The sequence below is a fragment of the Pongo pygmaeus genome, chromosome 3 (assembly GCF_028885625.2).
Source record: "Pongo pygmaeus isolate AG05252 chromosome 3, NHGRI_mPonPyg2-v2.0_pri, whole genome shotgun sequence".
Lineage (NCBI taxonomy): Eukaryota > Metazoa > Chordata > Mammalia > Primates > Hominidae > Pongo > Pongo pygmaeus.
This window is the reverse complement of record NC_072376.2, coordinates 103,272,166-103,285,693: the sequence shown is the minus strand read 5'-3', so window position 1 is coordinate 103,285,693 and position 13,528 is coordinate 103,272,166. Positions and strand designations below refer to the sequence as shown.

The 13,528-nt window shown below is 33.5% G+C and overlaps 1 protein-coding gene across 10 annotated transcripts in view; it reads right to left on the bottom strand.

The window, feature by feature from the left end:
- CCSER1 (coiled-coil serine rich protein 1) overlaps window positions 1-13,528 on the bottom strand; it is a 1,459,661-nt gene that overhangs the window by 774,923 nt on the left and 671,210 nt on the right. For all 10 annotated transcript variants that reach the window (XM_063663910.1, XM_054484478.1, XM_054484477.2 and 7 more), the window contains one exon: window positions 12,067-12,150. In XM_063663910.1, coding sequence (XP_063519980.1) covers window positions 12,067-12,150 — 84 coding nt within the window. The remainder of the gene's footprint in view (window positions 1-12,066; window positions 12,151-13,528) is intronic.

Genomic DNA, 13,528 nt, shown 5'->3' with positions numbered 1-13,528 from the left:
ACATCCCCTTCCCCCTTGGCTCTATAACAGGGTATATAAGAATGATAAATCTCACTTGGTTTTAGGGTATTCACTTGTCTCTCCTGCAATGTTCTGGTGCACATGATAAATTTGTGTAACTATTCTCCTATTAATCTGCCCGTTGTCAGATTATTTAACCGATTCAATTATTAAACTCTCAGAGGGCAAAAGAAAATTCTTCCCTCCCCTACACAGCTTTTAGATAAGATACTCAAATTGTTCTCTTTTCATCTCTCTGATAATGCTGTCATGATTTTACAAGTAATAATGTGTTTAACTCAAATATAAAGAGTGTCCATGAAACAGGACATGATTACTAAAATGACATTAAATGTGTCCGTGATGCCCTATGCCCTTTTTGATGAAACCCACCATTCTCACTTCCAAGGCTGGAAGAAGTGGCTATAGGTGATTCCTCTAAAATAAATTTTTCTGTTTTGTTATCATTACCCAGTGTAATGCCTGTAGAGCATAGCTAAATTACTACCCCACCTTGACTCTCCTAATTTGTAAGAACAGGATGTCTGCAGTCTGAAGTTCCCAACCTGACCAGACCAGTTGAAACCAGTGGTATCCAAGATGGCAGCTCACTTGACCTCTGAAGAAACTCTAACTTTATTGTAATCTAATTTCCATGCTAAATGAAAGTCCCATCAGTGCCATGACAGTTAATCATCATGACAATGACCAGAAGAATCCATAAAAGGAAGGCAGCACTCTGGTTCTGAGATTTTCTCTGCCTATTCCCAGAAACTGCATGAATATTCCTCCTCTTGCTTTTAATGCTCAACACCTTAATTCAAGTAGCCTTCTATCTGTGACTGTCCAGCTCTCAGGAGCTGAGAAGTTGATTTGTGAGCTGTGCTCCCACTTCTCAATTCCATGGCCATCAAATAAAGTCTGAACTGCTTGAAGTTCATTTTCAGTTTCACATAATGGCTTTGTAACACTGAACAGGGAAAGACCCCCCACTTCTGGGGACCGGCTTTGCCAGTGACACTATCACAAGAGTTTCTGCCCTGACCACCCAAGTCTGACTGCTACTACCAGATGAATGATAACCAATCCATAAATAGTAGCTAGTATTTTTATTTCAGTATTGATATGTAGCAAAAGTGAACTGTGTTATCCTATTTTATAGCACTAATATGTTTGTAATCTCTCTGTAACTTATAAATCTGTTTGATGTAATAGGGAAAATAACATGTGCATGGAGTCAGACAGATATTCCTCTCAATCTTAACTGTCATGTATTATGCAGAATTAAACAAATCACATAATCCCCCTGAATTTTAGTTTATTATGAATGAACTGGGAGTAATAATACTTATTTCTCAATTGTATTATAAAAAGTAAAGGCAATAATAAACCTAAAGCATTCACAGTACCTGTCAAAGGTTAGGAGCTCAGTAGCTAGTGGCTATTGTTATTAAAATTATGTAAGCCTATCTCCCTTTGCTTCCTTGAGGACAGATACCACTCCACTCCTTCATCATGTTAACACTTGCTCCAGTCAAAGTCCCCGGCTCCGACTGACTTTCAAATTTTTAAACATACTTTATTGTGAAGTAGAACATTACATGTTTATTTATATACATACTGTTAAATAAAGGAGGAGGCCATTGTTTTGGACTGAGCTTCTGTACTAGACTCCAAAAGACTGAACCAAAATGGAGTCATTCATGTTAAGATTCCATGTCACCAAACTCAAGGTAACTTATTTTTCTGGCCTTCCAAGAAATCATGTAGAGGTGATAGCCAAATCCCAAACAAGCTAGTTTTTATTGGGCATAATAAGGAAGTTTCCTCCACTTTTAACTCTTACAAGGAGAGTAACATGAAGTAACCGGATGTTAAACAATCCACTTTTTGTATTAGCTTGTTTCCTTGTTCCTATTCAAAATACCTTATAAAAAACAATTGTTGTGCTGAGCGCAGTGACTCACGCCTGTAATCCCAGCACTTTGGGAGGACGAGGTGGGTGGATCACGAGGTCAGGAAATTGAGACCATCGTTGCTAATATGGTGAAACCCCGTCTCTACTAAAAATACAAAAAACTCGGGAGGCTGAGGCAGGAGAATCGCTTGAACCTGGGAGGTGGAGGTTGCAGTGATCCGAGATTGCACCACTACACTCCAGTCTGGTGACAGAGCGAGACTCCGTCTCAAAAGAAAAAAAAAAAGCAACAACAAAAACAAAACAAACAAACAAAAAAACAATTGTTTTGCCATGCCCAGAGGAGGACCTTTTGTAAATCTTTACATGAGATGCCACCAATTCATAAATTGTCAATAAAAGCCAATTACATCTTTAAACCAAATTTGCTATAATTTTGTTTTTGACGGCCCAGTTACACACACAAAAAACACATATTTTCCCTTCTGCATATTATTAATTTCCATGATAATTCAGGAACATGTGTTATATATTGTTTTCTAAGTCTTTGGCTATCATTATGTCCCACTGACTACTTAAATTGTTGCATTTGTTAAATTACTCTAGGTACTGGAATCTTGATTAGTATAACAAAAGAAGTATAAAATAAAGAAGATAGTTTGTAAATTGTATGACATAGCTTATGTAATAAATTTAAAATATCCAAAATATTCAACTATTTAACTTTATGTATAAATTAATTTCAACTACATGCCTAATTTGATCACAATATGGTGGAATATTTTTAACTCAATTTATGCCTTAAAGGTAAAACACCTTCCTATTGGCATTTAAATCATAGAGCAATTATTTTCTTATATCCATGCTGTACTGCAATATGACAACCCTTTGTGATAAAGACTTTTTAACAAATATGTACTATTGCTACAGCAAATTCCATTGAATATTAAAGATTGTATCTTTTTGGCAGCTCTTCATCAGGGTACTGGAGTGTGTAAGAAACGGGAGGCAATCCCCATTATGTATCATAGGATACTGTCACATTCACACTCTACATCTGTCTCACAGAGCTGACTAGGAGAGTAATCACTGCTGAGATAAGCCTTTTCTGGAATATATGCAATTAATTCTCCTGAAAAAAGAAGGAAAGTAGCCTGACACTTTAATAATGTTTAAGTATACCTAATCTATTACTTTTCTGTTCATAATGTTTCCTAAATATGAAAAAGAAAGAGGATTTGAAAGTACTTACAGCTGTCCATTTCTATGTAAATCATCCATGGAGCTGTAATATTCTATTCTAAAATGACTAGCATGAAATAATACCATAAATTATAATAGAATGTAGAGCAAGTGGGGAATTACTTTTAAGATAAATTCATGATATGATTTTCATGCACAAAGAATGTTTCTCTTATCATGCAGGAATTATTCTGTTATTAAAGCATCAAGGGCATACCATTTTATTCAATTTGAATTCTGAAAGTATTTTAAAATCAAATCAAAATTACTCTTCCCTCTAGATTTCTGATAAAGTGCTAGTTAGCCATATGTATTTCTTAGTCTTTTATTTTTAGCTCACCCTTTTTATTATGCATAGTAACCTGATTACACATAATGATACACTTTCAGTTTTTCAACTGCCTTCAATTTTTTTAAAAAATCATCATTTCTACAAGTGCCTTTATTCAGTCCCATGTTTTGCTATTCAATTGTTAACAAATGAGCCGAGAACTTGCCTTACAATTAATAAAGTAAATTACATTTGAAAAGATTGGAGAAACATGATTGTTTATATGCTTACTTACACTCAAGTAAGAATATAATTTTCAATATTTGCTTTGAGTGAGAACAAAGTAGGTTGAAAAGCACAAAAAGTGATATGTTTTTAAACATTTTTTTAATGAGGCCTGGCTTTCTTGAGTTCATATTTACATTACGGGAGGAAAAAGTGTTCAAATCAATGATGTATCTATTATAATGGATGCCTGAAAAGGTTATTTTTAACTGTCCTCTTCTAAAAGAAAAACATAGGATTAAATAATAATATGGCAATAAATTAATATTAATAATGGCCAGAAAAGAAATGAAGCTAGTTAAAACTTTTATTTAACTTTGTGTAAACTATATGTCAAAAAGTAAAAAGTAAATTTTAATAAATGTAATATTTGTTTAATAAAAAAAGAGTCTGCAAAAGACACAGTATAGGTAATTACTAAATCGTGCTCTTGATGTAACATTTATTTTTTAATTGTGCTTTAATTTTAAAAGTAAAATTAACATTTTAAAATAAAAAATAAAGTTCAGTTTTGAAGATATTATTAAAATTCAGTAAAATATTTAATTATAAACTAAAATGTCCAAACATCCCCCCCAAAATAGAGAGCTCATGGTTCACACACTATTCTTTTGTTTTGAATCTTAAATACAAATAAATACTCCAAATGGTTACTATTAACTGACATAATTTAAGTATCTCAAGTACCATGTCTTTGTCTTTACAATAACTATGCTCTCATTGCTATTTTGAAATCTATATTTGAATACATTAATAAGTAGTACCTCAAATTTTAGAAACACAAACAGTTTACAGCTAGTTGGAAGGTTCTGACTTAAGATCACAAACTTAACTCTCAAAATAAAAATGTGTGGTGGAATCCTTGAGTGTTTCAGCTCCATAACTGAAAGATCTCCTAGTTACACTTCCATTTAAAAATGCATTGTTTATTAAAGGACAGGTAATTAAAAAATGTGATAATTGAAAAAAATTTTAAAGTGTGTGGGGAAAAATGTGTGTGTGTGTGTGTGTGTGTGTATGTGTGTGTGTGAAGTTTAAAACTTAATCGTAACCTACATTTAGAATTCAGACCCACAAAAAAATCTTCTTAGGAAAGAGTCTCTCATTACCGACATGTTTTAAATCTTTGCCTCTGATAATAGTCATACATTATTCCTACAGTCAATGTATTCCCTTACTGCTTAAAAAGATGTGGTGGTGAAGGTAGCTGTTAAATTTCACTAGCATTGAAAAGTATAGATGTTGTAATGTTAGTAAACAGAGGTAACTGTTAAATTTCACTAGCATTGAAAAGTATAGATGTTGTAATGTTAGTAAACAGAGGAAGATTATGAAGGAAAACATAATAAGTATTTTTGTTTTGCTTTTTCGTTTAAATCATGTTATTAAGGGCTGTTATTAAAGTGTTTATTTTACAGAGGGCTAATAAACTTACTTTTTCAGAAAATCTATTTTGTTTTTCTGGTGACCCATTTGAACTGGACTTTTAAATAGAAACTTTTTTTTTTTTTTTTTGAGACAGAGTCTCACTCTGTCCCCCAGGCTGGAGTGCGATGGCACGTTCTCAGCTCACTGCAACCTCCGCCTCCTAGGTTCAAACGATTCTCCTGCCTCAGCTTCTGGAGTAGCTGGGATTACAGGTGCCCGCCACCATGCCCAGCTAATGTTTTGTATTTTTAGTAGAGATGAGGTTTCACCATGTTGGCCATGCCGGTCTCAAACTCCTGACCTCGTGATTCGCCCGCCTTGGCCTCCCAATGTGCTGGGATTACAGGCGTGAGCCACCAGGCCCAGCCAAAAAACATATGTTTTTACAGAAATAGACATAAAAAGCTGTATCTGATACATTTTACCCAGATCAGCTAGAAAACAAATAAAAGTGTCCAACGGGAAAATTCCGAATGGTAGAAACTCTAAAAGTTCAGAAATATAAACTGCTGACAACTTACATTTAGTAGTGTGATTATCCATACAAATCTGTTTAACATTTTTGAAAGTGTATATGTAAATTGTCATCCAAATCAAAACAGTAAATTCACAGCACCGTCTACTAACCTTAATTAGGACAATTAAATTATTCTCTTTACAGTCATAGAACTAACTAAATTTATTATGTTTTCATTTGTAATTTAACTGTAACTTACTTAAAAAATATTTTGAAGGAATTTATTAATAAATACCAAATATACGTTCTTCAATTTCTGATGCCTTATGGTACACACTCATCATCCATAGTGTAAAACCATTTATAAGATTTTTGAAACCACTGATAAGATTAATAATCATTTACAAGAACATATCCATCCCCCCCAAAACACAAGACTACACTTCACCATCAACATTTATGACAAATATCTCAAATTTATTTTAGTCACCTGAGGATAATATTTACAGTGCCCTTCAGTATCATATAAGCAATAAAATTATGTGGCATTCTTCAACATAACCTTCACTAAATAGCTGAGGGAAAGACACTGAAACTTTCTCAGAAGTGAGAAGAATATTTCTCTGTTTTATATCATTAAGTGTAATAAATTAAACTTATGATGCAAATATTTAAAATACCTTTTATTATAATTAATTATGATTAAGTATGCATACGTTTAGCTATTATGTTTAGACTTTTGGTCTAAATCTATAGCTATGCTTTAAATATCTTAATAAATTAAATTAGTAAAATCCCTAAATCTTTCTGTTGGATAAGAGAGATGTATTTCGAATATTCAAAAAGTCCAATATATTCTACAACATAAATAGAACCTATATTTTAAAATATATATCCAAACATTTAATTATCAAAAAAGTCCTCCTTTTATTTTTGATTCTGAATGTTGGTTCTTTTCCATGCCCTCAATTAGCTAATATTCTCTCCAATCACCATGATGTGTAATAATTCTCACTGAGGTGTATGTCATAGCTTTTGTTCTCATTTCCCACCCTGTTTAATAGTTCACAGTAGTTCTTAACAATCATCTTGTTCAGTGTTTTGGTTTGTTTGCTTGATTTTGTTCTCAGCTGTGGTTTTTCATCAAATAAAATCTTATGGAGTATAATGATATGCATTAAATAAAAACTGCTTATTGATTGAAATGATAATGTAATAAGTAATGACATGCAAAAAACAATGAAATGAGGACTACTATCATTAAGTGGGTGGGGAATGGAAATCTACAGGATCCCTCTGATGCCCTTATTTCCCCCAACACACACTGATCACAGAATGAAAACCATTAAACACATTGAAATTCTTCATTTATTTTCCAAAGAAGTAGTCTGGTGTTTTTCTGATTATACAAGTAATATATTTGTTATTAAAAATGATACATTACCAAATTAAAGCAGAAATTGAACAGTCTAATTTCTCAAAGATAAATAATTATTCTAGACTATCTATACAATATATATTTTTCACATCATGTTATACAATATGCTGTTCTAAAATCTGCTTTTGCCTCCACTTAATAATTTTATAAGCAACATAGCTATAAAAATATATATATCATACAGTTATATAAATATAAACATGCTATAATCTATCAAATTCACTATTGATAAATATGTAATATTTTTAATGTTATGGTCCTATGGTCTGACTATGTCACCCCAAATTCTGGCATTGAAAACTTAATCCCAAACAGTGTTGGGAAGTGACACCTATGGAGAGATGTTTAGATCATGAAGGCTTCCATCTCATGTATATACTAAAGCTGCTATAAAACGGGCTTGCAGGAGCAGATTCATACTCTTCTGCCTTTCTATCATGTGAGGACAAGCATTCCTTCCCTCATCTTTCAAGGCACCATCTTGGAAGCACAGAGATGGGCCCTAACCTGCTAGCTCCTTGATCTTGAACTTAGCAGCCTCTAGAACTGTGAGAAATATATTTCTGTTTTTATAAATTACCATAAATTATCCAGTCTGTGATATTTTGTTAGAACAGCACAAAACAGACCAAAACATACGGTGGTATTATTTGACAGTTGAAGAAACCAATGCCCAAATAGAGAAAAATACCTAAATCTGGTCACATAGGCAATTAAGATTAGAGGTAGAACAAGAAACTCATATCCCAATTTTTCATATCACCATATTGACTCACTCTTCTCCTCAAGTAAAGAAAGCTAAGGCCCCAGGAAGATGAAGAGAAGAGATTTTTCCTTTGTTCTATTTCTTATTTAAAGCAGAGGAGATTTTGTTCTATTATAGAACAGTTGGGAGTAGATGTTCCATACTGTGAACTAGTTTCCTCTCTGCTTACCATACTACAAACTTCTGGCTACAGAATGTATGTCTCATTTTCTCCAATTAGTTGCCCTAGCACATAATCCCAGGACACTCTAATATTCTAACATTTAATATCCCTTTGGACATAGTAAAACAATTACAAGTGATTATTTTTATCTTGATCTGTTGAAAACAGTAAATCTCACCAAGGTAAATAATGCATAAATATTTCAGAGATAATAAGTTTTGACTTTTTAAAATTGTTCCTAAGAGTACAAACAGCTTATTGTTTTCTTTTTAAAAAGAAGGAATAAATTGGAAGTGTGGCTATAAAATACGAAAATACATTCACATTAGAAATGCAATTAATAATCTGAATAGTTTACCCAAACAATATCAATATATATTCCTAAATCAAAATTATTATTTTCAGTTTCTTAGTGTATTTATGCTTCGTGAAATCTACCCACCCAGCAATAAAAAAGAATTAAGCCAATGTAATAATTTTGAAATCATATGGTAGAAAAGAATAATTTTTGAAATGTGCATTTAATGCTGGAAAAAAATATATAGTAGAACTCTCTAATTTTCCACAACTGAACTTGCTAATATTAAACAGTCATGAGCACAAAGAGTATGTGCTATGTACTGAATTGTTCGCCCTGCTCCACAATTCATGTATTGAAGCCCTGACTCCCGGTGTGATGATATTTGGAGATAGGACCTTTAGGAGATGATGAGAGTTTTGATGAGGCCATGAGGTGGGGTCCTTATGATGGGATTAGTGTCTTTAGAAGAAGAGACATCAGAGGGCTTGCATGATCTCTCTTTCTCCCTCTTCTCTCTCTCTCCCTATGTGCATGCACCAAGGAAAGACCATGCGAGCACATACCGAAAAGATGGCCATCTGCAAGCCAGGAAGACAGCCCTCACCACAGTCCCAACACTCTGGCACCGGATCTCAGACTTCTATCCTCCAGAAATCTGACAAATAAACTTTAATTGTTTAAGCCACCCCATCTATGCCATTTTGTTTTGGTAGCCTTAGCAGATAAATATAGTGTACAAACAGTTACATATTTAATAGCCCAAGGAAAGGTGCATCCCTTGTGCTGGAGTTTTTTGTTTTTTTCCTGGGTATCTATAAGTAGCTGTTTTTTCTGTAACATACCATTTCACTGGGGACTACACATGTAATCTCATATCCCTATAGCAGCGGTTCTCACCTGGAGGCAATTTTGCCCCCATGGGACATTTGGCAATGTGTAGAGGTGCTACTGGCATCTAGAGGAGAGAGGCTAGGGATGCTGCTAAACGTCCTACAATTCATAGCACAGACACAACAAAATGCCACCAGCACTATTGCTGAGAAACCATGCCCTAAAAACAAATGACTAAAACACTTGAATTTAAATGACTAAAAAACTTGTTATGGCCCAGAGTGGTGGCTCACATCTGTAATCCCAGCACTTTAGGAAACCGAGGTGGGCAGATAATTTGAGGTAAGGAGTTCAAGACCAGCCTAGCCAACATGGCGAAACCTCGTCTCTACTAAAAATACAAAAATTAGCCGGGCATTGTGGCGTGTGCCTGTGGTCCCAGCTTCTTGGGAGGCTGAGGCAAGAGAATCACTTGAACCCAGGAGGTGGAGGTTGCACAGTGAGCTGAGATCATGCCACTGCCCTCCAGCCTGGTGACAGAGCAAGAGTCTATCTTAAAAAAAAAAAAAAAAGAAAGAAAAGAAAAACATTTGTTGTTTTCTAGACCCATTCTGTCCCTAACTTTTTACAATTCCTCCCACTATTGATGAGGCTAACTAAAAAATATAAATAATCAAAAAATTGAAAACTTTCTTAATTACTAATTGGGAATAAAGCCTTTCTTGGTATAATTAAATCTAATTTCATTCTACAGTGTACATGTAGATACAATTGCTTGTGATAATAACAGTGGTCAAGAAATCAGAAACCCATGAGAAAAAATAGAAAACTGAATCAGTTCTAAATTATTAAAGATTATGAACCTGTAGTATATAGTAGGGTATAACTCAACTGGTTTCTAAAATTTTTTGAAATGTTCAATGTAAGTAAAGCGTAAGTGTAAAATTTAACCTCCACCATAACAAAATGTCACAAGTTATTTATTACCAGGACCAGAAATAGGAGGACCAAAATTTTCCATGGATGCAAGGGGTTTGCATTGGCCTACATGATTGGCATTTCTCATCCATGCTCCAAATCCAGTTTGAATGACAATTTTTTTTCCAACCACGTTTCCTCTAAGTAAAATTCTTGAATCACCAATTACATACTTCCCCCTTAGCTACAGTCCTTTTTAATTAAATAAACTATATTTTCAAAAGTTAACATTTTTCCTGTTTAAATATTCAAGATGATTATGAAAACTACAATAGCACAAAATTAAAATGCTGCTTGATTGTTACCTGAGAAATTTTAGAAACTAAGTAGCCAATTTCAGTAATTCAAGTATAAAGAAAAGAAAAAAAATATATAGGACTTTTTTAGATGGAGGTGTACTAAATTTTTTAAATTATAAAGATGTAGTACTGTCTTTGAAAGTAATCATTTTCTTTTTCATTTAATTCAGCAAATGAAGGTCTGATTTCTTGTATATGAATGTTTTAAAACTGATCATAACTAATGCTGAGAAAAAAGAATACACTTTTCTGAGTTAATTACCCAAATTCAAAATAAGCACTCTGACAAAGTAATAAATACTCTGCTATGTTAAAATTGATTATTTTATCATATATGATATTTAGTCAACTCAAAGATATTTTTGTATGCCACATAAAAAAGCATTATTAGATAATATGTACCAAGAGGGCTATATTTAAATAAAGAAATGTTTTCATTATGTAATATATAAAATTGACACTACAATATGTTACTTACAGGTTTATAAAAGGTTATTTTGGTAATGTAACACATGTTCCTTTTGTCTGTGATACTATTCTTATCCTAAGTACTAGTTTATAAGTCGTCTAAAGCCACAGTAACATGTCAATGGGACCAATGATCAGCATCAATCCAATCATAGAACACTCTTTAAATAAAGGTCAAGTTTCAGGGAAAACATTGTCCATTGTGAAGAGTCTATAAATTATGCTCTGAATTTCTCTAATATCCCACTAATATGTTAGGAGTTCTCAGAAGTTTGATGGTCTATAAAGTCTGTTTTGTAATTTAGCAGTTTCAATAATTACATAATACACTATTGTGAGTCTGAAATAATCATTAAAAATATGTTGAGAAGGATTTGTTTCTTGATCTTGATAACGAGTCAGGGTCTCTCTTATTGCATGGTTATTTCTTTAATCTATTGTTAGTGCAAACATTAATGATAATTAAAAATATCTCTTCTTATTTCTTTCCATTTAATTATTGTTTTAGAGTACTTTTTAAATTTATATCAAGTGCACATTTTATTGCAAAATACTGTTAATATTCATAAATAGAAAACACATACTTAGAAAAAATAATGCCCACTGCTCTATCTGTTATCTACCAAATGCATTTTTATATCATGAAAGTATAATTCCTTACTTTCTTTTATGATATTACATTAAAAACCACACTCTAAAACCTGAACCATACACACTTCATATTTTTGTATAATTTTTACATAATTTGGGAACTATATAATAAATTAACAAGAAGTCTCATTAGGTTAATGTATTTTTGATGGCTTTATAAAAGTAAAATGTAAAATCTGGTTTTGTTTGCTAGATCAAGTATTTTGCTTTATATTTTAGATCTGTATCTTTAGGTATAGCTTTATGGAGTTAAATCATGCACTTTACAAAAGTAATGTGGCCTAAGTGTTCAAGATTTCTGATAGATACAACTGAAATGTTTAATCCTGGTTCAGTGATATGTTTCCGGAATCACATACATTTCCACATATATTATAAAACATCCTTTCTATTCTTCAGCTTGTCAAAGATCTACAGTTTTCATGACAGAATTATAAAAACTGATCATTGGATTGAACCACTGGAAGGATTTACAAATAACTAATGCCATTGGTGTTAATAAATAAGGGTGTGGAACAAATAATCTTGAAAGGAAAGTACACTCATGGGCCAAGCATTGTTATCACTTACCAGCTCTTCCTGAAGTTGGGAAATGAGTTCATCCTTCTCTTTCAGCTGCAGCTTGAGCATCGAGCATTCATCTTTCATTATATCCTATAAAAACATCAAAGAGACAGCATAATAGGCTTAGCCCTTTTACTTTGCTCTTGATAAGGAAAGTCAGCTTCACACAGTGGGAGATAATTGCATCTGACTAATGAAACTCAAATTCCCTCTACAGTATGATATTTTTCATAATATATTCTTAGTTGCAAAAAATAAGTTAATGTATCCAAAAAATGCTTTTATGCTACACATAATCATGTAGACACACACACACACACACACACACACACACACACACATCCACACACACATATGTTTTTGCTTAGTTTTTTGTTTTGTTTTTGGTATTCCTCTATCAATTTATTTGCCTAGGACAGAAACCAGGAAACCTTCCTAAATTATTCCCTCTCATGTTTGTGCATACATAGTAAGTAGAACACCAATAACTCTACATTTAAAAAGATACTGATATGGCTTGGCTCAGTGTCCCCACCCAAATCTCATCTCAAATTGTAATCCCCACATGTGGAGGGGGGGACCTGGTGGGAGGTGATTGGATCATGGGGGTGGTTTCCCCCATGATATTCTCATTATAGTGAGAAAGTTCTCATGAGATCTGATGGTTTAAAAGTGGCAGTTTTCCCTGAGCACTCTCTGACTCCTGCCACCTTGTGAGGACATGCCTTACTTCCCATTAGCCTTCCACCACGATTGTAAGTTTCCTGAGGCTTCCCCAGCCATGAGAAACTGTGAGTCAATTAAACCTTTTTCCTGTATAAATTACCCAGTCTTAGATCATTCTTTATTGCAATGTGAAAATGGACTAATACAGAAAATTGGTGATTGGAGTGGGGCACTGCTATGAAGATAAACTGAAAATGTGGAAGCACCTTTGAAACTGGGTAATGGGCAGAGGTTGGAACAGTTTGGAGGGCTCAGAAGACAGGAAGATGTGAAAAAGTTTGGAGCTTCCTAGAAACTAAAATGGTTTTGATTAAAATGCTATGGTGATTTGGTCAACAAAGTCCAGGCTGAGGTAGTCTCAAATGAAGATAAGGAACTTCTTGGGAACTGGAGTAAATGTCATTATTGCTATGCTTTAGCAAAGAGCCTGGTGGCATTTTGCCACTGCCGTAGAGATCTGTGAAACTTTGAACTAGAGAGACACGATTTAAGGTACCTGGTGGAAGAAATTTTGAAGCAGCAAAGCATTCAAGAGGTGACCTGGCTGATTCCAAATGCATTCAGTCATATGTATTCAAAAACAGATTATTGGAAACAGGCACTTTTATTTAAAAGAGAAGCAGAGCATAAAAGTTTGAAAAATTTGCAGCCTAACCATGAGGTAGAAAAGAAAAATCCATTTTCTGGGGAAAAATTCAAGATGACTGCAGAAAATTGCATAAGTAATGAAGAGCCAAATGTT